Below are 27,963 nucleotides of genomic sequence, written 5' to 3'. Positions count from 1 at the left end.
TGCGTCCCGTTGCGGCGCAGCGAGGTCTCCAGGCCGCCGCGCTCCGGCCGGGGGCAGTTGGTGCTGCAGTTGAGCCAGAGCGAGCCCCCGCGCTCCACCAGCGCCACGCGGGGCTGCAGGTCCGCCCAGAAGGGCTCCTGCGCCGCTGCCCGGGGAGAGGCGGTCAGCCTGGGCGGCCGGCCCCGGACCTGAGCGCCCCCGGGGCGAGGCGGGGCCCCGAGAGGCACCCAGGAGTCCGCGTCCTGCCCGAACCTCGAGGGGGGGTCCTCTTGGACATGGCAACGGGGAGCCCTGGTCCCCAAGGCTCCGACGAAGTGGTGGGAAAGCATGGGGGGAGGGGGAGACGAGAAGGGCGATGGGGTCTTCCGTGAGCAGCTACAGAGGGGAGGGGGGACAGGGGGCTCCGGTGGGGGAGGGGCTCCTGGCTAGGAGACTGAGGTTGGGGCGAAGGCAAAGGAAAACTGAGGCCGGGCTAAGGATGCGCCGGACCCCCAAAGCTGGGTAAAGAGTATGGAAAGAGGGGTCGGGCGGAACCTCGGGTCCGCGGGAGCAGCCGGGTGGCCAGGGCTCCGCTCGAAGCGGGAACGGCGCCTCTGAGTCACCATAGTTGAGGACACGGGCGCGGGGGGGGGTGGTCTTTGCGGATCGCGAGTGGGGAAGATGCCAGCCCGTGGACCACGGGCGCGACAGAGCGCGAAGATGCGCCCGGGGCCGGGAGGGGAGCGCCACGGGGGCTCCCGGGATGGATGGCACCCCATCCCAGGGTCCCGGGAGCCCGAGGCGGGGGAGGGAGGCGGAGGGCGGGGTCTGGCAGCTCCGCCCCCCCCCCCCCCCCGGCGCCGGCTGGCTCTTACCTGAGAGGCCGAGGAGCCCCAGGCCCAGGGCAGCCCAGAGGCCGAGGAGCGCGGGGCGCAGCCCGGGCCGAGGCCCCGGCATCGCAGCCGCGGGGGAAGCGCCGAGGCGAGGGCAGCGCCGAGCGGGGCTGGAGGACGGCGCGGCGCGGCGGGCGCCGTGTGGGGGAGGCAGAGTTGCGCGCAGGGATTGGCTTAAACGTTGGCAACTTGGTTTCCAAGGAGGGGGCGGCGGCAGAGGCGGCGGGGGGCGGGCGGCGAGCGTGCGCCCGGCCCCCGGCCCCGGCGGAGGCGCGCGGCTGGCAGGAGCCCGCGACCCCCGGGGTCTGCGCGGAGGGCGGCCCCGCAACTGGAGCCTTCCGGGGGCGGCCGCGCTCTCCCGCGTCATCCTCGGCGGCGGGGGGATGCTGGCGTGCCCTGCCCCAGCCTCCACCCACCTAGTGTGGATGCCAGAATAAGCCCTGGACGCGGAGCTCCGCCCCCGTCCCTGGGCTCCTCCCGCCAGCGCCCCTCGGGCGGGGATAAATTGGGGTCCAGGAGAGGATCGGGGAGGTCGTGAAGATCCGGCTCCCCTCCCTGACCCTCCTTCGGGCCCGGGAGCTGCGGATGGCGGCCACGCCCCTGGTCCTCCTCCCGCGTTCGGCTCCCGCACGCGACGGAGGGGGCGGGGACCGAGGTGTCTGCGAGTCGGGACACGTGTGCGTGCGCGCTGCGTTCGCGGGCGTCTAAATTAGAGGCGGCTGGGCGCTGGGTCTGCATTTACCCAGCGTGCAGCGGGCCGGCGTCTCCCCGGCTCGGGTGGGAGCGACCCCCGGAGCGGGCGGGCGGGCGGGGCGCCGCACCAGGTACCCCCGCGGCTGCCAGCCCGAGAGACCAATGGCGGCGCCTCTCCCTCTGCCTCTGGGCCCCACGCTCCGGCAACCCATCCCCGTCCCCACCTGGCCCGGGGACGACGGATGTTGCCAGCCTGCGACATCCCACGTGGACCCTCCGAATGCCTCTCCCTCGCTCCCACTACTAGATACTTTGGGCATCCGTGTCCCCCAACGTGTCCATGTGACCCCGCCCACCTGTGGTCTCACCCCCAGCGTCGACGATGATGAATTCGGATACGAGTACTCACTCCTGGAAAGCGCACAGTCTCAAGTGGAGGTGGAAACTTAACGTCCAATCAGAGTTGCTGCGTGGTCGCGCTGCAGCCAATCAGGAGGAGCCAGACTGCGAACCAGCCCGCCCCCAGTCCTGGGCCCTGCAGGGCCCCAGCGAGCCCGTCTGCACCGCGCAGATAACGCCAGCAGCAGATGTTTTTACTACACCGGCTGGGAATGCGGAGGGCCTGGGGCTCTGGGACCCCAAGTGGGTCTTCAGGGAGAAACCACGGGGGGCCCCGAGGGGGGCAAGGAATTTGGAGAAAGCACGGCCAAAAAAAGATGACTTCTTCCCGGGGCGGCGAGACAGAGGCTGACTGAGAATGGCTTTATTGATGCGAGCCGGGTTCCCTCGTTTGCTCCAGACTGTTTTCCTCCGGCTCAGCCGGCATAGAATACCCCTCTAGGCCTGGAACCGCATCGCTAGGCACTTGCGCAGATAGACCACCCCCACGGCCAGAAGGGTCCCCAGGACGGCTGCGATGGAGGTGGAGGCCAAGGCCCTGGATGCGGGGCTCCAAGCTGGGGACGGGAGGTGAGAATTAAGAACCGAGCCCGGCCCGGGCATGGGGGCGCACGCTTGTCATCCCAGCACTGGGGAGGCTGAGACCGGAGGATCGCGTCTCGCCCGCAGCCTCAGCTACTTAGTGTTTAGTGAGACCCTGTTTCAAAATCAAGAATAAAAAATAGGGCTGGGGGTGTCGCTCGGAGGTAGAATGCTCCTGGGTACCACTCCCAGACCCGCAAAATAAAATAAAATAAAATAAAATAAAATAAAACAGGGCTGGGGGTGTAGCTCGGAGGTAGAATGCTCCTGGGTTCCACTCCCAGACCCGCAAAATAAAATAAAATAAAATAAAATAAAATAAACAGCGCTGGGGGTGTCGCTCGGAGATAGAATGCTCCTGGGTACCACTCCCAGACCCGCAAAATAAAATAAAATAAAATAAAATAAAAAACAGGGCTGGGGGTGTAGCTCGGAGATAGAACAACCCAGCCCGGAGAGGTCCCGCTTGGTGTGTGCACCCTCGGGGCGCCATAACCTCCCTCCCCCGACTCCCCAGGGTCCCAGGGGTGCCTCACCGAGGACGGTCAGTACCATGGGCGCCGAGCTGCTGCGCACCACCAGGCCGTCGAGGTTGAGGCGCGCGTGGCAGGTCACGGGTTGGAGGAGGTTCTGGGGCCCGGCCCGCAGCACGTAGGTCAGGGTCACGTTGGCCAGATCCAGGCCCGTGAAGCGCTCGAGGCTCTCGAAGTAGACCACCCGGCCGCCGCGCCTCAGGGTCACCACCAGGAAGCCCACCGGGAACACGTGCGTCACGTGGCAGCGCAGAGTGAACTTGCGGCCGTCGGACCCCGGGGCCTCCAGGACCACGCTGTGCGGGGGCTCTAGGGCGCGGGGAGGCCACGGGCGGGTCGCGGGCGCCCCTAGCGCCGCGTCCCCTCCAGCCCCCCGCCCCCGCCCCAGCCCCCGCCTCACTGTAGGCGGTGATCCTGGCGGTGGCCTCGCGCGTCTCTCCCGCGCAGGTGATGGAGCAGCGGGCCGTCGAGCTCCAGGCCCTCACGTCCAGCAGCTGGTAGGCGACCCAGCCCGGCCCGCGGAGCGTCCCGCCCTGCCGCAGCGGCGTGCCCAGGCTGCACCTGTCCGGCAGGGGGCAGCTGTGGCTGCAGTTGAGCCACGCCGAGCCTCCCGGGGGGACCACCACCGACTCGGGGCTGAGGCGCACCCAGAAGGGCGGCGAGGTCCCCGCCGGGGTCCCCGAGGGCGCGGGAGGGCGGTGTGGCTCCAGTTCCGCCTCGCCCTCCCGCACACTGCCAGCTCCGGAGGAAGCGGCCGCCAGCAAAAGCGACAGCAGAGGCAGGGACCCCATGGCCAAGAGCCCGCCCTGATGGGGCTCCGCGCCAGGGAGCCCAGGCTGGCCCTGGAGATAAGGAGGCCCGTCGCCCCGCCCCCTTGGGCCCGCCCCCGGGAAGGATCTGGGGTTCCCGAGGGCACCAGACACCCTCCTCTGCTCGGGAATGAGCCTCCAGGCCCCTGGGGCCACCGGATGTCACTGCTTTTTATTTATTTATTTATTTATTTATTTTTTGGACAGGGGTCTGGAGCCTGGAAGGGAATAAAAAGCCCCAGATTTGGACCAGAGCCTCGGGATTGGGCAATCAGCGCCTCTCTCCCCAGGAAGAAGTGGGAGGTCTTGGCTGGGATGGGGTTGCTTTAGAAAAGGTTCCAGCTGCCTTGCGACCTCGCCCTCCTCAAAGGCCCATGAAAAAACTTTTACTTTTTATTTTTGGGTCCTTGGGGTGGAATCTGAGGATACTCTACCTCCCAGCTATCTTATTTTATTTAGTGGTACTGGGGATGGAACCCTTCTCTGGGCTACACTCCCAGACCTATTTTTATATATTTTTTATTTGGAAACAGGATCTCTTAAGCCAGCGAGGCTGGCTTCGAACCTGAGCGATCCTCCTGTCTCCGTCTCCCCAGCGCGGGGATCACAAGCGTGCGCCACCACGCCCGGCCTTATTTTATTTTGAAGCAGGGTCTGGCTAAGCTGCTGAGAGCCTCACAGAATGGCCGAGGCTGGTCTCAAACCTGTGATCTTCCCAACACAGCTTCCCAAGCACTGGAGTTACAGACATGGGCCGCTTTGCCTGGCCCCTTTTTATTACTATTACAGTGTGTGTGGTGGTAATGAACCCAGGGGCGTGTGTGTGTGTGTGTGTGTGTGTGTGTGTGTTGCTGGATATTGAACCCAGGGGCATTCTACCTCCCAGCTACATCTTCAGCCCTATTTTATCTTTGATTTTGAAACAGGGTCTTGCTTAATTACTGAGAGCTTCACTAAGTTGACTCTGAGATCTTCCTTTCTTAGCCTTTCAAGTACCACACCTAGCCTGGCTTCCTTCTTACTCATTTTTCTCATGTATATATAATTTATTATATTTATTTATCTATTGGTGGCTCTGGAGATTGAACCCAAGGGGCTGTACCTTTGAGCTACACCTCAACCCACTTATATATTTGTTTATTAGCAGTACTGGGGATTGAACTCAGGAGGATTCTACCTCTGAGCTACACTCCCCGTCCTGTTTTTTATTCTTTATTTTGAAACAGGCTGTAAGTCGGGGAGAGCCCCACAAGTTGCTGAGGCTGGCCGCGAACCTGTGATCCTCTTGTCTCAGCCTCCCAAGTACTGGGATGACGAGTGTGCGCCGCACGGCAAGTGTTCTGTTCTTGACGGTCTCACGGACGCAGACACAGGCAGGACCCCGCGGGGCACACAGGAGTTGGGCATAGCTTCAAGGACTCCACAGTTTATGCCAAGCTTGGGCACCCACTGAGCACATCACTGGCCACGGTCAGATCACCCAGTACCAGTACCCTTGTTCCAGATGCAAAAGCTCCCCTTGAGGGGCAAGGCGGCCTGGCCTGCGAGTGAGAAACCCCAGCCCCACGTGGATCTTTTTTTTTTTTTTTTTTCAGTACTGGGGGTGGAACCCAGGGGCATTTCAGCTCCGAGCGACACCCCCAGCCCTATTTTTATTCTTTATTTGGAAATAGGGTCTCATTGAGTTGCAGAGGGCCTCACTAAGTGGCTGAGGCTGTCCTCAAACCGCGATCCTCCGGTCTCAGCCTCCCGAATGCTGGGATGACAAGCGTGCGCCCCACGCCCGGCTTCCCACATGGATCTTCTCGCCCGATACTGTCGTGCAGTATACAACCCGTACAACCATATCTGGTTAGTACAATCGTGATTAAACTGAGAACTCCCTGAGCGCAGGAACCTGTGTCCACCTCATTCACCATTCTAAGTTACACAAAAGTCAATAAATAGCAGGTAAATAAAGAAATTAATAAATACACCAACATCAGGAGTGAGGACAAGTAGGCCTCAGCGCGGGACCAGCGGAGGAAGCCGGAGCATCTGACTCATGTCGTGTGTGGCCTCTCGGGGCCTCACAGGAGTGTGTCCCCATGCTCCCTGGCTGTGGTCCGCAGGGGGGTGCATCCATCCCGCCCCCTGTGACCAGGTCAGACTGGGATGTCTCCCAGAGTCGGGTCCAAGTCCCCGTCTCTCCTTGGCGCCGTCCCGTGGCGTGGCGGCAGGGGAGGCTTTGAGGTCTCTGGCGTGCAGAGCCACCGCCCCAAAAGCTATCCGCATCCTCAGCCCAGGTCCTGTCCTCTGGTCCTGAGGCCGTGGGCGGAGCCCAGCAGCACAAGTCCCCTTTGCGTAGAGGTAGAGCAGGCTCAGGGCGGCGGGGCCTGGCCCCTCAGCTTCATGGCGGCCTCCTCCTGGGCTTTTTGTAACTTATATATCTTGATCTTCCGCTGCCGGTTATAGAGGTAGGTGGCTACGACCACGGTGCTCAGGACCCCCGCCGCAGCCACCAGGATGATGATGACCGTCTCATACCGGTGGTCTATGGGGAAGGGCGAGGGTAGTGAGCAGGGACCCGGGCTCCCCGGCCTCGCCCGCCCGCAGGCCCGCTCACTCACAGAGAACTTTCACCGACACCTTCCGGGTGGCCGTCCCTCGAGAGCTCTCCGCGTGGCACAGGTAGGTGCCAGCCATGTCCCGCTGCACCGACTTCAGGTCCCCGATGGGCAGCGGGGCCCCGTCACCTTCGCGGAGACAGGTGAGCAGGGGCGCCGGGTTCCCCCACGCCTGGCACCTCAGGGTCTGCTGGGACCCTTCGTGCCACGTCCAGTTCCCTGGGCAGTCCGCCTCGTCCAGCCGGGGGCCATCTGGAGAAGCAGCAGGGTGAGGGGCAGGGGACAGGGAGAGGATGCCCTCAGCGCACCCGGGGCCCCGGCTACTCACACAGGACGCGCAGCTCCCGCGTCTGGTTCTTGCGCACCGCCTGCCCCGCCACCTGCAGGGCCGCGCCGCAGGAGAAGAGCCGCCCGTGGTCCTCGGCTGTGGCGTTCAGCTCCACGTGGGCCGCCGGCGGCCCGGCGGGGTCACTGGCAGCGTCCACTGGGCCGCCGCGCAGCGTGACCACGGCTCCGGGGGAGGCCCGACACTCCGCCACCACCAGGTCCCCTTCCGAGACCTCGGGCGGCCACAGCGTCAGCTGCGGGTCTGGGAACCCTGGGGGAGGGAAGCAGCGAGCCCCGCCCTCGTGAGGCCCCGCCCACTCAGGCCCCGCCCCATGCAGAGGCCACGCCCGAGGCCACGCCCCCTCCTTACTGTAGATGCTGACGTTTCTCCGGGACTCCAGGCTCTGGCCCCCCAGCAGGACCGCACACACCAGAGGCTGCGAGCCATTCTGCTCCTCGGTGCCCTCCACCGCGGCCCTGGCTACCAGGGAGTCCTCGCCGTGGGTGACCGTGGCCTCCAGCCTGTGATCCCCCAGCGCCAGGTGCACCTGGGCCTCCCCGGCGGGGAACAGCCCATCCAGGGAGCAGGTCACAGGCCGCGAAGTCCCCACCTCCAGGAGGTCGGGGGCGACAAGTTTGGGGTGCGTCTCTGGCAGGCCTGGGGCGAGAGGGTGGGTGTCCATGGAGAAGCCACAGCCAGGTATCCCAAAGCATTCCTTCACCTAGAATTTCCCCTTGGCACCAAGGGCTGGCTCAGCTCTGTCCTAAGACACCAGCCCTTAACCCCAGACAGTCTCGTAAGGCCCTGCGGCTACAAGCACCTGTCTCAGAACACCCCATTCCCGTGGTTTTTTTTTTTTTTTTTGGTGGAACTCAGGGGCTTTTCTACCTCCTGGCTATACTCCCAGACTTATTTTATATTTTATTTAGAAACAGGGTCTCAGCCGGGCGTGGTGGCGCACGCTTGTCATCCCCGCGCTTGGGAGGCAGAGACAGGAGGATCGCGCAGGTTCGAAGCCAGCTGCGTGCGCTGGCTTAGGAGACCCTCTTTCCAAAAAAAAAAAAAAAGTAAAAATAGGTCTGGGAGTGTAGCCCGGAGGTAGAAGGGCTTCCAGGAACCCCAGTACCACCAAAATAAATAAATAAATAAATAAATAAATAAATAAATAAATAAATAAAATTTTAAAAAAAGAAACAGGGTCTCACTAAGTTGCCGAGAGCCTCACTCAGTAGCTGAGGCTGGCTTCGAACCTGTGTGATCCCAGCTTCCGTGGGTTTTGATTTTGTTTTTTGCCAGCACCAGGGATTGAACCCAAGGGTGTTCAGAGCTCCACCCTCAGCCTTATTTTATTATTTTTTTTTCTGTACTGGGGATGAAACCCAGGGGCAGTCTACCTCTGAGTGGCAATCCTGGCCATTTTTATTCTTAGCTCAGAAACAAGGTCTTGCCTGGCTTATCCTCAGCAATTTTGCAAGGCCCTCAGCAACTTAGGGAGACCTTGTTTCAAAACCAAAAAATAGCCGGGCGTAGTGACGCACGCTTCTCATCCCAGTACTCGGGAGGCTGAGACAGGAGGATAGCAGGTTCTCGAACAGCCTCAGCTACTTAGCGAGGCCCTTAGCAACTCAGTGAGACCCTGTTTCCAAATAAAGAATAAAAAAACCAGGGCTGGGGGTGTATCTCTGAGATAGAATGACCCTGGGTTCCATTCTTAGTACAAAAAAAATAAAAAGAAAAAGAACAATGTTCTTTCCTGCCGCTTCTGTAACCTAGGTCACTGCCTCCCGGCCCCCCATGAGTTCTCAGGACCCCTGTCTCACCCACCCCGCAGCCCCGGCCCTCACCGAAGGTGCGGAGCCGCCTGGGGGCCGAGGTGTTGCGGAACAGCTCCAGCCCCTGGGCTCGCAGGTCCAGCTCCGCGCGGCAGGAGAAGTTGGCCCCGTGGTCGGCCCTGGCCGCCAGCACGGTGAACTGGACGGACTCGCCCTCGGCCGGCCGCCGGCTCAGCTCCTCCGCCCCGCGCAGCAGCACCGCCGAGAGCCGGGCCCGGGGCGCCCCGCCGGCCACCAGGCAGCGCAGGGTGAGGTTGCGGCCCAGGGGCTGCCAGGCCGGGAGGGGCGCCAGCTCCACGTGCTCCGGGAACCCTGCGGGCGGGCAGACGGCGGCGGTCATCAGCTGGGCCCCTGGCCAGCACTCCTGCTAGGCGCAGGCAGGGATGGGGAGAGGCCAGAAGCCCTTGAGTGGCCCCAAGTGTTTGCAGGGGCCACAGAGGTGTGTGTGTGTCGGTGCCCAAATGAACCCAGGGGCAGTCTACCTCCCGACGACACCCACAACCCCATTATTATTATTATTATTATTATTATTATTATTAGGCAAGACTAGAAATGGAGCACAGGGGCATTCTACTTCCGAGCGACACCCCCAGCCCTATTTTTTATTCTTTATTTTGAAACAGGGTCTCACTAAGTTGTAAAGGGGCCTCACTAAGTAGCTGAGGCTGTGTGAACCGAGATCCTCCTGTCTCAGCCTCCCGAATGCTGGCATTACAAGTGTGTACCACCACGCCCAAATATATTATTATTATTATTATTATTATTATTATTATTTATATTATTATTATTTATTTTGGTACTGGGGATGGAACCCAGGAGCATTTTGCCTCTGACCTACACCTCCAACCCTATTTTATCATCTTATTTTGAAACAGTCTAAGTTGGGGGAGGGCCTCACTAAGAAGCTGAGGCTGGCTGCCACCATCCTGTCTCAGCCTCCCAAGTACTGGGATTACAAGTACCACACACACAAAAAAAAAGAATAAATAATGCTGGGGAAGTCAGACTTGGTGATGCACACTTGTAATCTCAGCACTTGGGAGGCTGAGACAGGAGGATTGCTGTTCGAGGACAGCCTCAGCTAGTTACTGAGGCCCTCTGCAACTCCATGAGACTCTATTTCAAAATAAAGAATAAAAAATAGGGCTGGGAAAGCCGGGCGTGGTGGCGCACCCTTGTCATCCCAGCATTCGGGAGGCTGAGACAGGAGGTTTGCGGCCAGCCTCAGCTACTCAGCAAGGCCCTCTGCAACTCAGTGAGACCCTGTTTCAAAATAAAGAATAAAAAATAGGGCTGGGGGTGTAGCTCAGAGGTCGAATGTCCCTGGGTTCCATCCCTAGTACCACAAAATAAGTAAATATAAAAAGCTGAGCGTGGTGGCGCACGCTTGTAATCCCAGCATTCGGGAGGCTGAGACAGGAGGTTTGCGGACAGCCTCAGCTACTCAATGAGATCCTGTTTCCAAATGAATAAAAAGTAGGGCTCGGGTGTAGCTTGGAGGTGAAAGGCCCCTGGGTTCCATCCCTAGTACTGCAAGAAGGACGAGGAAGAGGAGGAGGAGGAGAAGGAAGAGGAGAAGGAGAAGAAGGAGAAGAAGAAACAGGGTCTTGCTAAATTGCTGTGAGTGTCACTAAATTACTCAGGTATTTCTTCTGCGATCCTCCTGTCTCAGCCTCCCAATTCCTGGGATCACAGGTTTGTGCCACCACACCCACACACCCAGCTTATTTTTATTTAGAAACAGGGTCTTACTAAATTGCTGAGGACCTTCGTAAGTTGCCGAGTCTGGCCTTGAGCCTGCGATCCTCCTATCTCAGCCCGTAGGACTAGGATGGCGTGAGGTCGGCTCTCCTCTGGACCAACCTGCTTGCATTCCCGCGTGCAGCAGCCTCCTCAGGCCTCGGTGGCCAGGGGAAGCCCAGCAGCTTTCAAAGGACAGGAACTGAGCGGCGGGTGTCTTATTTACCCTTGCCTGTCCTTGACCAGGACTTTCAGTCCTGCAACCCAATCCTGGTGGTTCCCTTCTTCAAATATTTGTCTGCCCCTCCGCGCTGCCAGGGTAAAAAACATGGGCGGCTGGGGAAGCCCCGGCCAAGGCCTTCCTGATGGTCCGGTGCAGCCAAAGCCCCCAAGACCCCTGGCTGCTCACAAATGCGCGGCTACCAGTACCAGGGGAAGGGGTCGCGCGGCGCTCAGTCCAGCTGCCCCAAGCTACGCGTGCCTGGTTGTTCCTGAACCCTCTGCACCGAGAGTTTTTAAAATTTTATTATTATTATTATTATTATTATTATTATTATTTTCAATACTAAAGCTAGAACCCAGGGGCATTCTACCTCAGAGCTACACTAACAGCGCTATATTTTTTTTCTTTTCTTTTTCTTTTCTTTTCTGTTGGTACTGGAGATGGAACCCTTCTACCTCCGGATTCCATACCCAGTACTCCAACTGCCAGGCCCCGTTGATAACGCCCTTCAGAGAGACCTCTTGGGATTTCCAGAGGCCGTAGGAATGCCTGGGGCCTTCCGTCACCTGTCGGGCAGCAGGAGCACCTGCTCACACGTTCTGCAAGGCAGAAGCCAGGCTCATATCTGTCTAGAGGTTGGTGTGCGTCTGTGGCAGGGTGATGGGAATTGAGCCCAGGGGTGTTTACCTGAGCCCTTTTTTTTTTTTTTTTTTCAGCAGTACTGGGCATGGATCCCAGGGGCGTTCTACCTCTTAGCTACACGCCCAGCCCTGATTTTATTCTTTATTTTGAAACAGGGTCTCACTGAGTTGCAAAGGGCCTAAGTAGCTGAGGCTGGTCGCAAACCGCAGTCCTCCCGTCTCAGCCTCCCCCGTAGCTGGGACTCTGGGCCTTTCCTGTGATTTTCTGCATTTCTCTCAGGGCTCCCTTCTGTCTCAATACAGCCTTCCCCATCTCCTCCCTGCCACTCCCTATCACCGAAGGTGGCGCGGCTGCCGTTCACAGCCAGCATGCCTTATCCCTCCTCAGCTCCACAGCGTACCAGGAATCTTCTTCCCCACTGGCAGCCAGTCCTTTGGGTTGGCACCTCAGCCTTTTACCCCGTGGCGTACTGTTGCCTGGGCTGGCACCACCTCGTCTCCCTTGCCTCTGGATTTGACTGAGGTACAGACTTTTGCCATTTATTTATTTATTTATTTATTTAGGTACTGGGGTTCCTGGAAGCCCTTCTACCTCTAGGCTACACTCCCAGACATATATATATATATATATATATATATATATATATATATATATATATAATTATTTTTGGAAACAGGGTCTCTTAAGCCAGCGCGGCTGGCTTCGAACCTACACCATCCTCCTGTCTCCGCCTCCCAAGCGCGGGGATGACAAGCGTGCCCACCGCGCCCGGCAACTCTTGCCCTTTAAATAAAGCTGCAGTGTGGGCTGGGGAAACAGTTCAGGGCTTAGCAGCACAAGGCTGGGTTCCACTCAGCAAAACACACACACAGACACACACAGACACACACAGACACACACACACACACACACAGACACACACACACACACACACACTCTCTCTCTCTCTGCAGGGAACAACCCCAGGCTCCTACCAAGTCCACTGTAGGCAAGAACCACGCAGATCAATTGTTAGGACTGGGATTTCTCTGTCTTTTTTTGTCTCTCCCCCTCCTCTCCTCTTTTCTCTCTCTTTCTCCTTCTCTTTGGTATTGGGGCTTAAACCCCGGGGCATTCTACCTCTGAGCTACACTCCCAGCACTATTTTTATTTTTCTTGGTATTGGGGATGGAACCCAGGGGCTTTCTACCTCCGGGCTACACTCCCACGTAAACCTATTATTTATCTTTTATTTGGAAACAGGGTCCCACTAAGTTGCTGAGAGCCTCACTAAGTAGCTGAGGCTGGCTTCGAACCTGTGCGAGCCTCCTGTCTCAGCCTCCCAAGTTCTGAGATGACAGGTGTGCCCCACCACGCCTGGCTGCCCGGCATCTTTATCGTTTTATTTTGAGACAGGGCTTCCTGCCGATGGGCTGACTGTAAGCAAAAGAGATTCCAGAGGGCTTCAGAATGCCCACGGGGCTTTCCGGGCCGCCACTCACAGTAGACGGTGATGGAGGTCGACGCGGAGGTCTGCTGGCTGCCGCAGTTGGAGAAGCAGATGGGGTTGCTGTCTTCGGGCACGTCGCTCAGCTCAAACACCTGCCAGCTGGGCCCACTGGCCACCTCTCTCTTGATCAGCTGAGTCTCCAGGCCCAGCAGGGAGGGGTGCTCGCAGGCGGCGCTGCAGTTCACCTGCAGGGAGCCCCCGCGGGGCACGATGGCTTCTGGGGGGAACACTGACGTTCCCGCAACCCCAGGGCCTGCAAGGGGGAGACCGGGACAGGCGTGACAGGTCACAGCATCACACGGAGACCGAACCAAACAAACCCCCTGCCTGCCGTGTGGCGGCCAGAAAGAGGCAGACAGCCACTTAATGCCTGGTGTTGAGCCGGGTGGTGGGCACGGCTGGCATCCCAGTACTCGGGAGGCTGAGACAGGAGGATGGGGTTCGCAGCCAGCCTCAGCTACTTAGTGAGGCCCTTTGCAACTCAGTGAGACCCTGTTTCCAAATAATAAAAATAGGGCTGGGGTGTAGCTCGGAGGTAGAATGCCCCTGGGCTCCACTCCCAGTAACACACACACACACACACACACACACACACACACACACACACACAGATATTGGGCTGGATAAGAAATGGGAGGATTTTTTTTTTTCCAGTGCTGGGGATGGAACCCAGGGGCATTCTACCTCCAAGTTACAGCCCCAGCCCTATTTTTAATTCTTTATTTGAAAACACGGTCTCACCGAGTTGCAGAGGGCCTAAGTAGCTGAGGCTGTCCGGGAACCTGCCATCCTCCTGTCTCGGCCTCCCAAGGACCGGGATGACAGGCGTGCACCAACACTCCCGGCTCCTTGGGAGGATTCTAACAGTTGGAATTTCACGCGAGGTCAGTCCTCTCCTCCTTCCCCAGCAGGCCACCACCCGCTCTCCCTGGCTGGGCTCAAGAGGGAGGGCGGGCTGGGAGGTGCTGGGGCAGCCGCCGCTCAGTCCTTGGCCCCTGAGTAAGCAGCTCTGGAATTCCCCCCAGTGGAAGCAGCCTGGACTTCCCCAGGGGCAGAAGATGAGGAACAGAATATTCGTGGGAGGGGACAGGTCCCACACGGACCCTGAGAGTGTCCTCAGGCCACCGGCTGTGCTCCCAACACCACCCAGGCGCTATAAGGTTCCTGATTTTTCAGCTGAAAAGCTGGCTCCGAACCGTGCAGTAGTTCTGGCCACCCATCCCAGCAGGGAGCAGCCTGGATCTGCACTCACACATGGTGACTTTTGTTTTTTTCCCCCAGTACTGGGGATGGAACCCAGGGACATTTTCAACTTCCGAGCTACGCCCCAGCCCTATTATTTTATTTTTCTTCTTTTTGCAGGTTTGGGGATGAAACCCAGGGGCATTTGACGTCCGAGCTACACTCCCTGCCCTAGTTTTTATTCTTTATTTTGAAACAGGGTCTTACTAAATTGCAAAGGGCCTCACTAAGTAGCTGAGGCTGTCCGGGAACCGCGATCCTCTAGTCTCCGCCTCCCGAATGCTGGGAGAATGCTGGGATTACAAGCGTCCCTGTTTTTTATTCTTTATTTTGAAACAGGGTCTCACTAAGTCGCAGAGGGCCTCGCTAAGTAGCTGGGGCTGTCCGCGAACCTGCCATCCTCCTGTCTCAGCCTCCCGAATGCTGGGATGACAGCGTGTGCCACCGCGCCTGGTTTACCCACCCTCTCCTCCTCGGTGCTGGAGATTGAAGCCAGGGACATTCCACTTCTGAGACACACTCCCAGATCTTTTTACTTATTTTGAAACGCAGACACGCTAGGTTGCTGGGGTTGGCCTTGAGCCCAGGATCAAACGGTCTCAGCCTCTCAAATTCTTGGGTGATGGCTGGTGGCTGCTGACTTTTTTTTTCTTTGCTTACAGAGGATGGAACTCAGGGGCATTCTACCTCCGGATGACAGCCCCAGCCCTATTTTTTATTTTATTTATGTATTTATGTATTTATTTATTTATTTTCGTGGTACTGGGGGTGGAACCCAGGGGCTTTTCTACCTCCGGGCTATACTCCCAGGCCTATTTTATACTTTATTTGCAAACAGGGTCTCCCTAAGTAGCTGAGGCTGGCCTCGAACCTGTGGGGTCCTCCTGTCTCAGCCTCCCAAGCGCCCACCACACCCGGCTTGGTCTTCATTATTTGCAAACAGCGTCCCGCTGAGTCGCTGAGGGTGGCACTAAGTAGCCGAGGCTGGCCGCGAACCTGCGATAGCCTCCTGTCTCCGCCTCCCAAATTCTCCGATGACCTCACCCATGCGGCTAATGACTTTTAATCTGAGCCTCTAACTCCAGGTTCCCCAAAACTGCCCTCTGGGTGGGAAAGATGGGCTTCCCGGCTGGCAGGGGTCCCGTCCTCCGGCGGAGACCCCACCTCCTACTTACCCGGGAGCAGAGCCCGCAGCAGCGCCAGGATCAGGGGCAACGCGCCGGCGGGGGCCATGGCGAGCCGGGCGGGAGGGAGGCGGGCGGGCGGGCGGGGAGCCGCTCGGCCTTGCACCGCCCGGGCGCTCCCGCCTTTATAGCGCCGCGGCGGGGGCGGCGCCGCCTTCCCGGAAACCTCGCGCCTTCCCCTCCGGAACGAGGGCCCGCGCTTCCGGGCCGAGTGCCCGCTGGCCGGGGGGTCCTCCCTGTGGGGGGGGGTCCTCCCTGGCGGCCCCGGAGCAGGAATTTCCAGACCCGAGCCGGGGCGGCGGAGGGCGCGGCCGCCACTGAACGCCGCCACCGCCTGGGCCGTCGGGGCCCGTGGGTGTCCCTTGCACAGAGGGGTAAACTGAGGCTCGGAGCGGGGGAGGGATCTGGACCCACGTCTTCTTGGCTCTCCGGCTTATGCGGGCCTCTAATGCAGAGGACGAGCCGTCCAGGGCGTGGGGGTGCCCCGGGATCCTTTTTTTCTTTTTTTTGGTACTAGGGATTGAACCCAGAGGCATTCCACCTCCGAGCTGCACCCCCAGCCTATTTATCTAATTTATTTATTTATTTATTTATTTATTTATTTATTTATTTATTTATTTATTTTGCGGCAATGGGGATGGAACCCAGGGACATTCCACCTCCGAGCTGCACCCCCAGCCTATTTATCTATTTATTTATTTATTATTTCTTTATTTTGCGGTAGTGGGGATGGAACCCAGGGAATTCTACCTCCGAGCTGCACCCCCAGCCTATTTATCTATTTATTTATTTATTTATTTATTTATTTATTTATTTTGCGGCAATGGGGATGGAACCCAGGGACATTCCGCCTCCGAGCTGCACCCCCAGCCTCATTATGTATGTATGTATGTATGTATGTATGTATGTATGTATGTATTTATTTATTTATTTTGCGGTACTGGGGATGGAACCCAAGGACATTCTACCTCCGAGCTGCACCCCCAGCCCTATTTTTTATTCTTTCTTTTGAAACGGGGTCGCACTGAGTTGCAGAGGGCCTCACTAAGTAGCTGAGGCTGGGCTCCAACTGCGATCCTCCGGTCTCAGCCTCGGAGTGCAATCGTGCGCCACCCCGGCCGGCCCCGGGATCCCTTCGGGGGCCCCTCTCCACCTAATGGCGCCTCCCCCTGGGGCTCGCCCCCGCCCCGCAGACGCCGGCCCAGCAGGTCCAGACGCCTCCCGGCTCCCGCCCGGGTCTGAGGTCGCGCCCTCCCCCGCCGCCTGGCTTCCCCTTTCGGCCTGGATCCTGGGGGCGTCCACGGGGCTCCCAGAAAAAGGAAGGAAGCGCGTGGCTCTGACGGTGGAGCCCCCGCCCCGCTCCAGGTCCCGCAGGGAAACTGAGGCGACGGCGCAGACCTGGACGACGGAGAGGACCGGGGGCGCGGGAACGCTCGCGGGCGGCGGGGAAACTGAGGCAGCCCAGCCCCGAGCTGGCGCGGGGAGGGACCCGCACCTGGGCGAGCTGCGCGTGTGACCCTGAGACTCGCGTCCAGGCTACCGCTTCCTGTTGTGGGATGCTGGCGGCGTTGCCATGGCGACCAGCGAGGGGCCGAGGAGGTCGCGCCGCAGAAGGGGAAGGGAGAGGTCGGGAGGATGCGCGGGCCCTTCCTCCCCGACGCCGCGGCTGCGAGTCACTCTCCATCCCCAAAAACGTCCCCGCGCCCTGCCCGGGCCGGTCCCGAGGAATTCCCGCGGGGATCTTTTTTCTGGGGCTCCCGGGTCCCCGGCCCGGATCGACCTAGGCACAGTCACGAGGTGCGGTCAGGGGACCCCCGAGGTCTGGGAAAGTCCTGCGCCCGGTTCCGGCCGGGCTCGCCGGGTCCGCGGGTCCAGCCCGGTGCGCGGCCCGCCGGCGCCCCCGCGCGGCCAGAGCTGGACCTTCCGAGCTGGAGATGGCGGAAAAATCCCTGCCACCCTGCTACTTAGGGAGACCCTGTTTCCAAATAAAATCCAAAATAGGTCTGGGAGTGTAGCCCGGAGGTAGAAAAGCCCCTGGGTTTCACCCCCAGCACCGCCAAATAAATACATAAGGCTGGGGGTATAGCCTGGAGGTAGAATGCTCTCCTTGGTTCCATCCCTAGTACTGCAAAAAAAAAAAAAAAAAAAAAAAAAACAGGTTCTAAGGTGCGAAGCGTCTTACTAAATTGCCGAGGCTGGCTTCGAACCTGTGATCCTCCTGTCTCCCAAGTACTAGGATGGCAAGGGTGTGCCACCAAGCTCAGCTGAGAAATAGATATTTCTTTTTTTTTTTTTTTTTTTTTGTACTGGGAACTGAACCCAGAGGCATTCTACCTCCAAACTACACCCCCAGCCTGATTTTCTTTCTTATTGGAAACAGGGTCTCATTGGGTTGCTGAGAGCCTCACCAAATTGCCAAGGCTGGCTTCAAACCTGGGACCCTTCTGTCTCAGCCTCCCAAGCGCTGGGATGACCGGCGTGCACCACCACGCTCGCTCGGCTGGGAAACAGGTACTCATCAGCCTACTGCAGTGTCCAGGAAGGGCCAGGCTTCCTCCCCGCGGCGGGCAGTCTCAGGCAGCCAAGAGAACCCACTGCATACCAAAGCCCGATTTTTTATTCTTTATTTTAAAACCGGGTCTCACTGAGATGCAGAGGGCCTCACTAAGTAGCCGAGGCTGGCTGCGAACCGCGATCCTCCGGTGTCAGCCTCCCGAATGCTGGGATTACACGCGTGCGCCACCATGCCTGACACCCAGCCCTATTTTTTAATTTTTATTTTGAAACAGGATCTTACTAGGTTGATAAGAATCTTACTACTTGCTGAGGCTGTTTTTGAACCTGTGGTCCTCCTGTCTCAACCTCCCAAGTTCTGAGATTTCAAGTGTGCACCACCACCAAGCCCAGCTCTCCTCCCTCCTCCTCCTCCTCCTCCTCCTCCTCCTCCTCCTCCTCTTCTCCTCCTCCTCCTCCTCCTCCTCCTCTTCTTCTCCTCCTCCTCCTCCTCCTCCTCTTCCTCCCCTCCTCCTCCTCCTCCTCCTCTTCTTCTCCTCCTCCTCCTCCTCCTCCTCCTCCTCCTCCCCTCCTCCTCCTCCTCCTCCTCCTCTCCTCTTCTCCTCCTCCTCCTCCTCCTCCTCCTCCTCTTCTCCTCCTCCTCCTCCTCCTCCTCCTCCTCCTCCTCCTCTTCTTCTCCTCCTCCTCCTCCTCCTCCTCCTCCTCCTCCTCTTCTTCTCCTCCTCCTCCTCCTCCTCCCTCCTCCTCCTCCTCTCCTCCTCCTCCTCCTCCTCCTCCTCCTCCTCCTCTTCTCCTCCTCCTCCTCCTCCTCCTCCTCCTCCTCCTCTTCTTCTCCTCCTCCTCCTCCTCCTCCTCCTCCTCCTCCTCCTCCTCTTCTTCTCCTCCTCCTCCTCCTCCTCCTCCTCCTCCTCCTCCTCCTCCTCTCCTCCTCCTCCTCCTCCTCCTCCTCCTCCTCTTCTCCTCCTCCTCCTCCTCCTCCTCCTCCTCCTCCTCCTCCTCTTCTTCTCCTCCTCCTCCTCCTCCTCCTCCTCTTCTCCTCCTCCTCCTCCTCCTCCTCCTCCTCCTCCTCCTCTTCTCCTCCTCCTCCTCCTCCTCCTCCTCCTCCTCTTCTCCTCCTCCTCCTCCTCCTCCTCTCCTCCTCCTCCTCCTCCTCCTCCTCCTCCTCCTCCTCCTCTTCTCCTCCTCCTCCTCCTCCTCCTCCTCCTCCTCCTCCTCTTCTCCTCCTCCTCCTCCTCCTCCTCCTCCTCCTCTCCTCCTCCTCCTCCTCCTCCTCCTCCTCTCCTCCTCCTCCTCCTCCTCCTCCTCCTCTTCTTTTTCTGCTTCTTCTTCTTCTTCTTCTTCTTCTTCTTCTTCTTCTTCTTCTTCTTCTTCTTCTTCTTCTTCTTCTTCTTCTCTCTCTCTCTCTCTCTGTTTTAGGGATTGAGCCCAGGGCTTCTTTACCACTGAGCTACCCCTCTTTCTGTTTCTCATTTTCTGACAGGGTTTTGCTAACTTGCAGAGGGCCTCTCTAAATTGCTGAGCCTAGCCGGGCGTGGTGGCGCACGCTTGTCATCCCCGCGCTTGGGAGGCAGAGACAGGAGGATGGCACGGGTTTGAAGCCAGCCGCGCTGACTTAAGAGACCCTGTTTTCAAATAAAAATGTATAAAAATAGGTCTGGGAGTGTAGCCTGGAGGTAGAAGGGTTTCCAGGGACCCCGGTACCACAAAAAAATAAAATAAAATAAAAATAAAGAAAAGATAAAAATTGCTGAGGCTGTCCATGAACCTGCCACCCTCCTGTGTCGGCCTCCCAAGCGCTGGGGTAGCAGTGTGTGCTAGCAGGCCCAGGCCTTCTGCTTCTTATTTTGTGACAGGGTCTTGTTAAGGTGCTGAGGTCTGGCTAAACGGTTAGACTAACGCTAACTTTCCATCCTCCTACCCCGGCCTCCGGAGAAGCTGAGATGGCGGGCGCTCGCGCCAAGCCTGGCCACGTACCAATTGTTTGAAAGCACATTCTGGACACATTGTGTCTCGCGGAGGGCGCCCGGCCGAGGCAGCTGACTCATCCCTTGTGCCAGTCCGCGTGGGAGCGGCTGGCCTCACTTCCCTGAAAGTTCTGATGCGGAGCCAGGCGGGTGGCGCACGCTCGGCATCGCGTCCCTGGGAGGCTGAGACGGGAGGATCGCAGGTTCGCGGCCAGCCTCAGCTACGTAGTGAGGCCCTTTGCGACTCAATGAGACCCTGTTTCTGAATAAGAATAACAAATAGGGCTGGGGGTGTAGAATGCCCCTGGGTTCCGTCCCCAGACCTGCAAAAAAAAAAAAAAAAAAAAAAAAAAAAGAACTTTATTGTGGGGTGTGACTGTCCAGGCTGGGCTGTGTGGTGTCAGGACAATCGGGTCTTTTCTTGGGTCTTGATGCACCCCTGGGGCTGCTGATAGCAACTGCAGGGATGCTGATAACAGTTTGGCCTAGCAATTTTTTTTTTTTTTTTTTTTTTGCAGTACTGAGGATGGAACCCAGGGGCATCCTACCTCCGAGCTACACCACCAGCCCTATTTTTTATTCTTATTTGGAAACAGGGTCTCACTGAGTTGCAAACGGCCTAAGTAGCTGAAGCTGTCCATGAACCCCGATCCTTCTGTCTCAACCTCCCAAATGCTGGGATTACAAGCAGGCCCACCACGCCCGGCTCTGATTTTTTTTGCTTTTATGGTGCTGGGGATAGAACCCAGGGGCATCCTACCTCTGAGCTCCACCCCCAGCCCTATTTTTATTTTTTTATTTTGAAACAGGGTCTCTCTAGGTTGTGGAGGCTGGCCATGAATCTACAATCCTCCTGTCTCAGTCTCCCAAGTACTGGGATTACAAATGGGTGTCATCTGTATCGGCTCAATAGCTTTTCATGTGTGTGGCGCTGAGGATTAAACCCAGGGGTGCTCTACCCCCAAGCTACACCTCCAGCCCTATATTTTTCCCCCAATACTGGGGATTGAACTCCGCTGCATTCTACCTCTGAACTATAAGCCCAGCCTTTTTTTTTTTTTTTTTTTTTTTTTTTTTGCAGTACTGGGGATGGAACCCAGGGGCATTCTACCTTCAAGTGACACCCCCAGCCCTATTTTTTATTATTTTTGAAATAGGGTCTCACTGACTTGCAAAGGGCCTAAGTAGCTGAGGCTGTCCTTGAAGCACAATCCTCCTGTTTTAGCCTCCCACATGCTGGGATTACAAACATGTGCCACCACACCAAGTTTCCTATTATTTATTTATTTAGTTTTATTGGTGGTACTGGGGATGGAATCCTTCTACCTTTGGGCTACACTCCCAGACCTATTTTATATTTTTTATTTGGAAACAGGGTCTCTTAAGCCAGGAGGCTGGCTTCGAACCTGCGCAAGCCTCCTGTCTCCGCCTCCCAAGCGGGGGATTACAAACGTGCACCACCATGCCTGGCCTACTTTTTTATTTTGAAACAGGGTCTCACTAAATTTTGGAGGGCCTAAGTTGTGAGGCTGGCCGTGAACCTGTAATCCTCCTGTCTCAGCTTCCCAACTACTGGGATTTCAAGTGTACGCCGCCATGCCTGGCTTTATTTATTTGGAAATAAATTCTTGCTAAAATGCTGAGGCTCGCCTCAAACCTGAGGTCATCTCACTCTCCCAAGTACTTGGATTTCAGGCGCGCCTCCCTCTTTTGATTTGATCTCGTCTGAAGAGCAACAGGAAGGCATTCCAGAGCTGTTTCCCGGGCGGGGTGGGAGGCCCAGCAGTGGGGAGGGCACCACGCCCGTCGGCACAGCCCGGGCACCGTGCAGAAGGCGGCGCTCAACAGCTGTCTTAGTATTTATTTCTAGACACGCGATCTCCTTGTGTCTGGTACTAGGAACCGAAGCCATGGCTGTTTTACTTGGGAGCCACGTCCCGTCCCTTTTTGTGTGGCACTGGGGACGGAGCCCAGGGGCACTCTACCTCCTGGCTGTGCCCCAGCCCCAGTTTTATTCTTTATTTTGAAACGGGCTCACTGAGCTGCAAAGAACCTAAGTAGCTGAGGTTGGCTGCGAACCTCGATCCTCCTAACTCAGCCTCCAGAATGGTAGGATTACAAGCATGTGCCACCAGGACTGGCATTCTGCTCAGAGCTCCACCCCCAGAGCGTTTTCTTTCTGTCTCACTAGGTTGCTGAGGCTGGCCTCCCACCTGCGGCGAGCCTCCTGCCTGGGCCTCCACATACTGGGATTCCAGATGTGCCCGGGCACATTGGCTTTCCTGGGAGGGACGCGAGCCGGCGAGCCGTCGTGCGGAAGGCAGCCGCGCTCTGCCCACAGCGGCACAGCCGACCCTCAGGGCAGCACCAGCGCTCAGGAGGGCGCCGTGCCAGCAGGGCCGCATTCCTGCTCCAGTTCCAGGGTGACTCGCTGGGTAAGTTTATTCTGGCAATTTCCATAATCAGCCCCAGGCCGCCATCCAAGAGGCCCCTTGAGGAGAGGCTGGGAGCGGAGCCAGGGCTGGAGGGGCCCCGCAGGACAAGTGGCTCATTCCAAAACACAACAAGCTGTTCTGGACTCTTGCGTGAAAAATATAAATTTATTTACTTATTTTTTGTGGTGCTGAGGGTGGAGCCCAGGGCCGTCACCTCCAGGCTATACCCCCAGACCTACTTTCATATTTTATTTGGCAACAGGGTCTCACTAAGTTGCCGAGAGCCTCACTAAGTAGCTGAGGCTGGCTTCGAACCTGTGCGATCCTCCTGTCTCCGCCTCCCAAGCGCTGGGATGACAAGCGCGTGCCACCACGCCCGGCATAAAGTTTATTTTAAACCCAGCAAGAGAGCACTGGGGCAGGAGTCCAGGCGGCCGTGCAGAGCTGCTTCCGGGCGAGGCGGGCTCAGGGAAGGTCGCTGTGGGGCAGGCGCAGGGGGTAGAAGGGCGTGAAGCGCGCGTCCTGCCACAGCAGCTTGTCCTCCAGGAAGGCGGCGGCGGGCAGCGTGAGCACCAGGCTCTGGTGTTTCAGCATGCTGTGCACGTTCAGGCCTGCGGCGGGCGGGCGGTCAGGGGCCTGCGCTGCCCACAGCCCGGAGGCACAGGCTGGGGCCCAGGGGGAAGGGGAGCCCGAGGGCGGGCAGCAGGGCCTGGCCAGGTGAGGCTGGACGTGAACGGCGCTCCTCCCGTCTCGGCCTCCCAAGTGCTGGGATGACCAGCGTGCGCCGCCACGCCCGGCTGATTCTCTTATTAGAAACTGGGTCTCACTAGGGTTGATGGGCCTCACTGCTCGCTGACGCTGTCCTCCTACTCGCGACCCTCCTGTCTTGGCCTCCCAGGAATTGCGATTACAGGCGTGCGCCAACACGCTGGGCTGCAGCTCTATTCTTTGGGTACTGGGACTTGCAAAGGTGCTAAGGCTGACCTCAAACCTGCACCCCTCCCGCCTCAGCCTCCCAAGTCCTGGACTATATGGGTGTGCACCACCTGGCTCCAGCCCGCGAGCCCCGTAGCAGGACAGGCGTGCGCGTGTCCCGCGGGTCCGGGAGGTGGCCCAGGTCTTGGCTCACCGACAGCTGGGATCAGGTTGAAAGTCTTGAGCCTGGAGGTGGCCTCCGCGATGTTCTGCGGCGTCTGCTCGTGTGTCCTGCCAAGAGGCCCAGGTGAGGCTCGCTGGAGCCCAGGTGTCCCCGCCCCGCCCGGCCCAGTGCCTCACAGGTCCACGAAGAGGACGGAGTCTCCCCAGCGGCGGTAGCGGGCCAGCTCTGTCAGGTACTGGGGGTCTGTGGTCGGCAGATCCAGGGAGTCGACAATGTGCAGGTCATCCTGGAGAAGTAACGGAGCCCTGAGCCCGGGCCCGGCCCCGCTCCCCAGCCCCCGGCCATTCCTGGGTCCCGGCGGTGCGGGCAGTACCTGGGACAGCTTGACGGTCAGCGCCACCCTGAGGCCCAGTGCGCGCACCTTCATGGGTAGCATGTAGTAGTAGCTGGTGGGGCCGCGGGGGCCATGGGCAATGCCCCCTGCAGGAAGAGGCGGTGAGGAGGGGCCTCACTGGCTGGGAAGGGTGATGGGACAGCCTGGGACGGTCACCTCCCAGACCCACAGGACAGCAGCCCGCAGCACAGGCCCTGATGCCATAGTTCCAGGAGGCCAGTGCTGTGGGGCCAGCGAGGTGGGAAGGACACGCCATGACCGAGCAGGCCGAGCGTTCAGGGATCACCGGGGGCTGGGGAGCCCCAAGTGCAGCAGAAGACATGACAGACCACCCCACCCCCACGCCGCCTACATCCTCAGGGCGGACAGAGGCTGGACCACGGAGGGAGACAGGGCAGTGCCAGGTGCCATTAAAGGGCTGGTAGCACCCAAAAATGACTGGGTGGGCTTCTGGGAAAAGCAGACCCCTGAAAGGCGGGGAGGCGTGGCCAGGTACTCAGGAGCCAGAGCCTGAGCCGGCTATGTCCAGTCAGAGGGCATGGGGGCAGGATCGAGGGGTCTGTACCAGCAGGGCCTGGGGTGGCCCGGCAGGAGCTTGGCTCCATGCACCGGCAGTGGCAGCCAGGCAGGTGAGGAGGGTCCTCTAAGTGCCAGGACTGTGCCATGAGGGCGAGGCAGCCGGCGGGAAGGGCCGCAGCCATGGTCTTTCTGTGTGTGGTACCAGGCACTAAACCCAGGGATGTTCTTCCTCTGAGCTGCACCCCAAGCCCCCCTTTTTCTTAAAAAAAATTTTTTTTGCAGTACTGGGGATGGAAAACAGGGGCATTCTACCTCTGAGCTGCACCCCCAGCCCTATTTTTTATTCTTTATTTTAAAACAGGGCCTCACAGCCGGGCGTGGTGGCGCACGCTTGTAATCCCAGCATTTGGGAGGCTGAGACAGGAGGATTGCAGTTCACGGACAGCCTCAGCTACTTAGTGAGGCCTTCTGCAACTTAGTGAGACCCTGTTTCAAAATAAAGAATAAAAAACAGGACAGGGGATATAGCTTGGAGGTCAAATGCCCCTGGGTTCTATCCCCAGACCCGCAAAAAAAAAAAAAAACCCCGGGTCTCACAGAGTTGCAAAGGGCCTAAGTAGCTGAGGCCGTTTGCAAACCGCGATCCTCCTGTGTCAGCCCCCCAGATGCTGCGATTGCAGCGTGTGCCACCACACGGGCTTTTATTTTGAAACACGGTCTCGCTCAGTTGCAGAGCCTCACTAAGGTGCTGCGGCTGGCTGTGAACCCGCGGTCCCTCCGTCTCAGCCTCCCAGGTACTGGGTATCCAGGTAGGCGCTGCCAGGCTGTGGCCATGGCTTTGAGAGAGGACCAGCAGGACAGGACGGACCTCTCTCCTCCGGGGGGCCGGTGGGATCACAGCCTCCGTGGGCTGATGAGCTGGGGTCACGGGGCTGAGATGGACGGTGCCAGGTGTGGGCAGCTGTGCGTGCAGCGGCCAGCCCCCCACTCACCTCCTCGCCAGAGCGGAGAGCGGATGCTGCCGTGCCGGGCCCGCCCGCTGCCCTTCTGCGGCCACGGCTTCCTGCCGCCGCCACTCACCTCGGCCCTCGTCTTGGTCTTGGCGTAGCTCTGAGGGTACAGAGAGAGGGGGTCAGGGCCGGGCAGGTAGCACTGCGGACACCTGGCCAAGGAGTCTGGCGGGAGCTGGTGGCCGCTGGGGAACCGCACAGGAAAGAGACGGGGACTTCGGGGGGAGAGCGCTGGAGGGCGGGAGGGCAGCCGAGCGCCTCATCCCCCGGCCCCACGGCACTCTGGCAAGGCCCCGCCCGGCTCAGAACAGGAGCAGCTCGCCACGCCCCTGCGCACGACACTCACGATTCTCTTGAAGTTCTTCTGCCAGATGGCGACCTGGTGCAGGACGTCCAGCCTGGAAGCAGGGGGGGGGCGTGAGAAGCCACCTCTCGCCTATTTACTTACTGTACTACTGGGATTCGACCCAGAGGCATTCTGTCTCCAAGCTACACCCCAACCATATCTTATTTTCACTTTATCTTTATGGCACTGGAGATTGAACCTGGGGCATTCTACCTCTGAACTACACCCCCGAGCCCTGTTTTATTTTTATTTGGAAACAGGGTCTTGCTAGGTTGTTGAGAGTCTCACCACTGCGGAGGCTGGCCTTGAACCCGTGATCCTCCTGTCTCAGCCTCCCAAGCACTGGAATTACAAGCCTGTGTCACCACGCCCGGCCCTTATTTTATTTTTTGGTGTGTGTGTGTGTAGTGCTGGAGATTGAATCCAGGGACATTCTACCTCCAAGCTATGCCCCCAGCCCTATTTCTATTTTTTATTTTATTTTATTATTTTATTATTTTTGGTGGTTCTGGGGGTGGAACCCAGAGGCGTTCTACCTCCGGGCTACAGTCCCAGACCTATTTTCTATTTGGAAACAGGGTCTCATTAAGTTGCTGAGAGCCTCACTAAGCTGCTGAAGCTGGCTTCGAACCTGTGATCCTCCTGTCTCTGCCTCCCAAGTACTGGGATTACAAGCGTGCGCCACCACGCCCGGCTTCAGCCCCTGTTTGTTTGTTTTTGCTTTTTTTTTGGTGGTACTGGGGTTCCTGGAAGCCCGTCTATCTCCGGGCTACACTCCCAGACCTATTTTATTTTTGGAAACAGGGTCTCCTAAACCAGCGCGGCTGGCTTCGAACCTGCGCGATCCTCCTGTTTCTGCCTCCCAAGCGCGGGGATTACAAGCGTTTGCCACCACGCCCGGCTTCAGCCCCTGTTTTAAAACAAGGTCTCACTAAGTTGATAGGAGCCTCACTGAGTTGCTGAGGTTGGTCCTGAATCTGTAATTCTTTTTTTTTGGTGGTGCTGGGGGTGGAATCCAGGGGCTTTCTACCTCCGGGCTACACTCCCAGACCTATTTTTTACTTTATTTGGAAACAGGGTCTCACTAAGTTGCTGAGAGCCTCACTAAGTAGCTGAGGCTGGCTTCGAACCTGCGCCATCCTCCTGTCTCAGCCTCCCAAGTGCGGGGATTACAAGCGTGCGCCACCACGCCCGGCTTGAACCTGTAATTCTTTCTCCCAAGCACTACGATTACAGGTGTGCACCACCATCGCCAGCTTAAGGCATGGTTTTTAAGCCAGCCGGGCTCCAGGGTTGTGTATCTCTAACACCCTGAGGATGTCACCCTACTGCCCTCAACATCACACAGCCTTGGAGCAGGGTACACCAACATCCTTCTTTGGCAGGTGAAGACACAGGTTCAGGAGAAGGAACCCAGGTCATGCCATTCCTCAGCTGGGGCTCTCACCTGGTTCACCAGCCGCCCCCGCTCACCTGGGCGCTGTGGCGAAGACATCGGGGTGCAGCTCGGCCAGGCCCACACGCTCCAGCTCGTAGCCCCGCAGGGACTCGACCCAGGCCTGCACTGGGCGCCGAGACGCGGGTACCGGGAGTTGGCACTTGCGCAACACGGGCTCCTGGGAACCTGGGGCAATCAGAGGTCAGGGATCGGGGTTAAGGATCGGTGATCAGCCGGGCCCGGTGACGCAGACCTGTCATCCCAGTGCTCGGGACGCTGAGAAAGGAGGGTTGCAGGTTTGAGGATCGACTCGGCAAGTAACCCTGGCGACATGCTGTTTCAAAACAAAAAATAGAGCCGGGCGTGGTGGGCACGCTTGTCATCCCGGCGCTGGGGAGGCCGAGACCGGAGGATCGGGGTTCGCGGACAGCCTCAGCGACGTAGTGAGGCCCTCTGCAACTCAGCGAGACCCTGTTTGAAAATAAAGAATAAAAAATAGGGCAGGGGGTGCAGCTCGGAGATCGAACGTCCTCTGTACCCAAAAATAAAATACCCACCGGAGGCGCCCGGTCCCCGCCCGCCTGGAGGTGACCGCGGGCTCACCCGCACTGGCCCCGGGCTCCCGGGTCTCCGCCGGCCGCGCCGCCTCTCCCGCCAGCGAGCTCAGGGCCTGCCATCGGGGGCGAGAGTCAGAGCCGAGCCCACCTTGGTGCCCGCCCGCCCCCGGCCCCCGGCCCCCGGCCTCACCCTGCGCAGCGCCGGCCGCAGCCCGGCCCCGGCGCCTGCCCGCGCCATCCGCAGCATCGCGGCCGGCTCGGAGGTCGGCGCCCCGCGATGACGTCACACCGCCGCGACATCGCGCAGGCGCCGAGGTCGCGCATGCGCCGCCGCCCCGCGCGGGAAAGCGGGGTGTGTGCGAGCGAGGGGAGCCCGGCGCCGCCCAGCTGCCCCCGCCTCCGGCCCAGAATTATCCTCCAGCCCCTGCGCTGCGGCCCTACTAAGGACCCTCTGCGGGGCCCGGGAACGCGGCCCCTGGGCTAGAAGCCTCGCGCTCCCGGGGGCCTCTTCCG

The 27,963-nt window shown here is 58.8% G+C and overlaps 2 protein-coding genes across 2 annotated transcripts in view; both read right to left on the bottom strand.

Annotated features, from left to right (window-relative positions):
• Positions 1-15,223, bottom strand: part of LOC308276689 (intercellular adhesion molecule 5-like) — a gene marked incomplete at both ends in the record, with an annotated part of 18,315 nt that extends 3,092 nt beyond the window's left edge. Inside the window, 13 exons of the mRNA XM_080715515.1 lie at positions 4-375; positions 535-636; positions 855-1,268; positions 1,615-1,789; positions 3,083-3,388; positions 3,480-3,976; positions 6,256-6,421; positions 6,498-6,746; positions 6,823-7,092; positions 7,192-7,479; positions 8,667-8,966; positions 12,741-13,001; positions 15,166-15,223. Of these exons, the coding sequence (XP_080571641.1) occupies positions 4-375; positions 535-636; positions 855-1,268; positions 1,615-1,789; positions 3,083-3,388; positions 3,480-3,976; positions 6,256-6,421; positions 6,498-6,746; positions 6,823-7,092; positions 7,192-7,479; positions 8,667-8,966; positions 12,741-13,001; positions 15,166-15,223 (3,458 nt within the window). The remainder of the gene's footprint in view (positions 1-3; positions 376-534; positions 637-854; positions 1,269-1,614; positions 1,790-3,082; positions 3,389-3,479; positions 3,977-6,255; positions 6,422-6,497; positions 6,747-6,822; positions 7,093-7,191; positions 7,480-8,666; positions 8,967-12,740; positions 13,002-15,165) is intronic.
• Positions 15,224-16,710: 1,487 nt separating this feature from the next.
• MRPL4 (mitochondrial ribosomal protein L4) lies at positions 16,711-27,697 on the bottom strand (the record flags this gene model as incomplete). The annotated part of the gene is given in 12 exon segments (XM_080715514.1): positions 16,711-16,954; positions 17,033-17,102; positions 22,502-22,553; positions 22,556-22,698; positions 23,217-23,293; positions 23,363-23,472; positions 23,560-23,666; positions 25,092-25,209; positions 25,456-25,507; positions 26,929-27,068; positions 27,486-27,563; positions 27,641-27,697. Coding segments are annotated over 12 exon segments (1,248 nt in total).
• Positions 27,698-27,963: the final 266 nt, after the last annotated feature.

This window comes from Muscardinus avellanarius (genome assembly GCF_963383645.1).
Source record: "Muscardinus avellanarius genome assembly, chromosome: 18".
Lineage (NCBI taxonomy): Eukaryota > Metazoa > Chordata > Mammalia > Rodentia > Gliridae > Muscardinus > Muscardinus avellanarius.
Note: the sequence above shows the minus strand (reverse complement) of the source record. Positions and strands in the feature narration are given on the sequence as shown.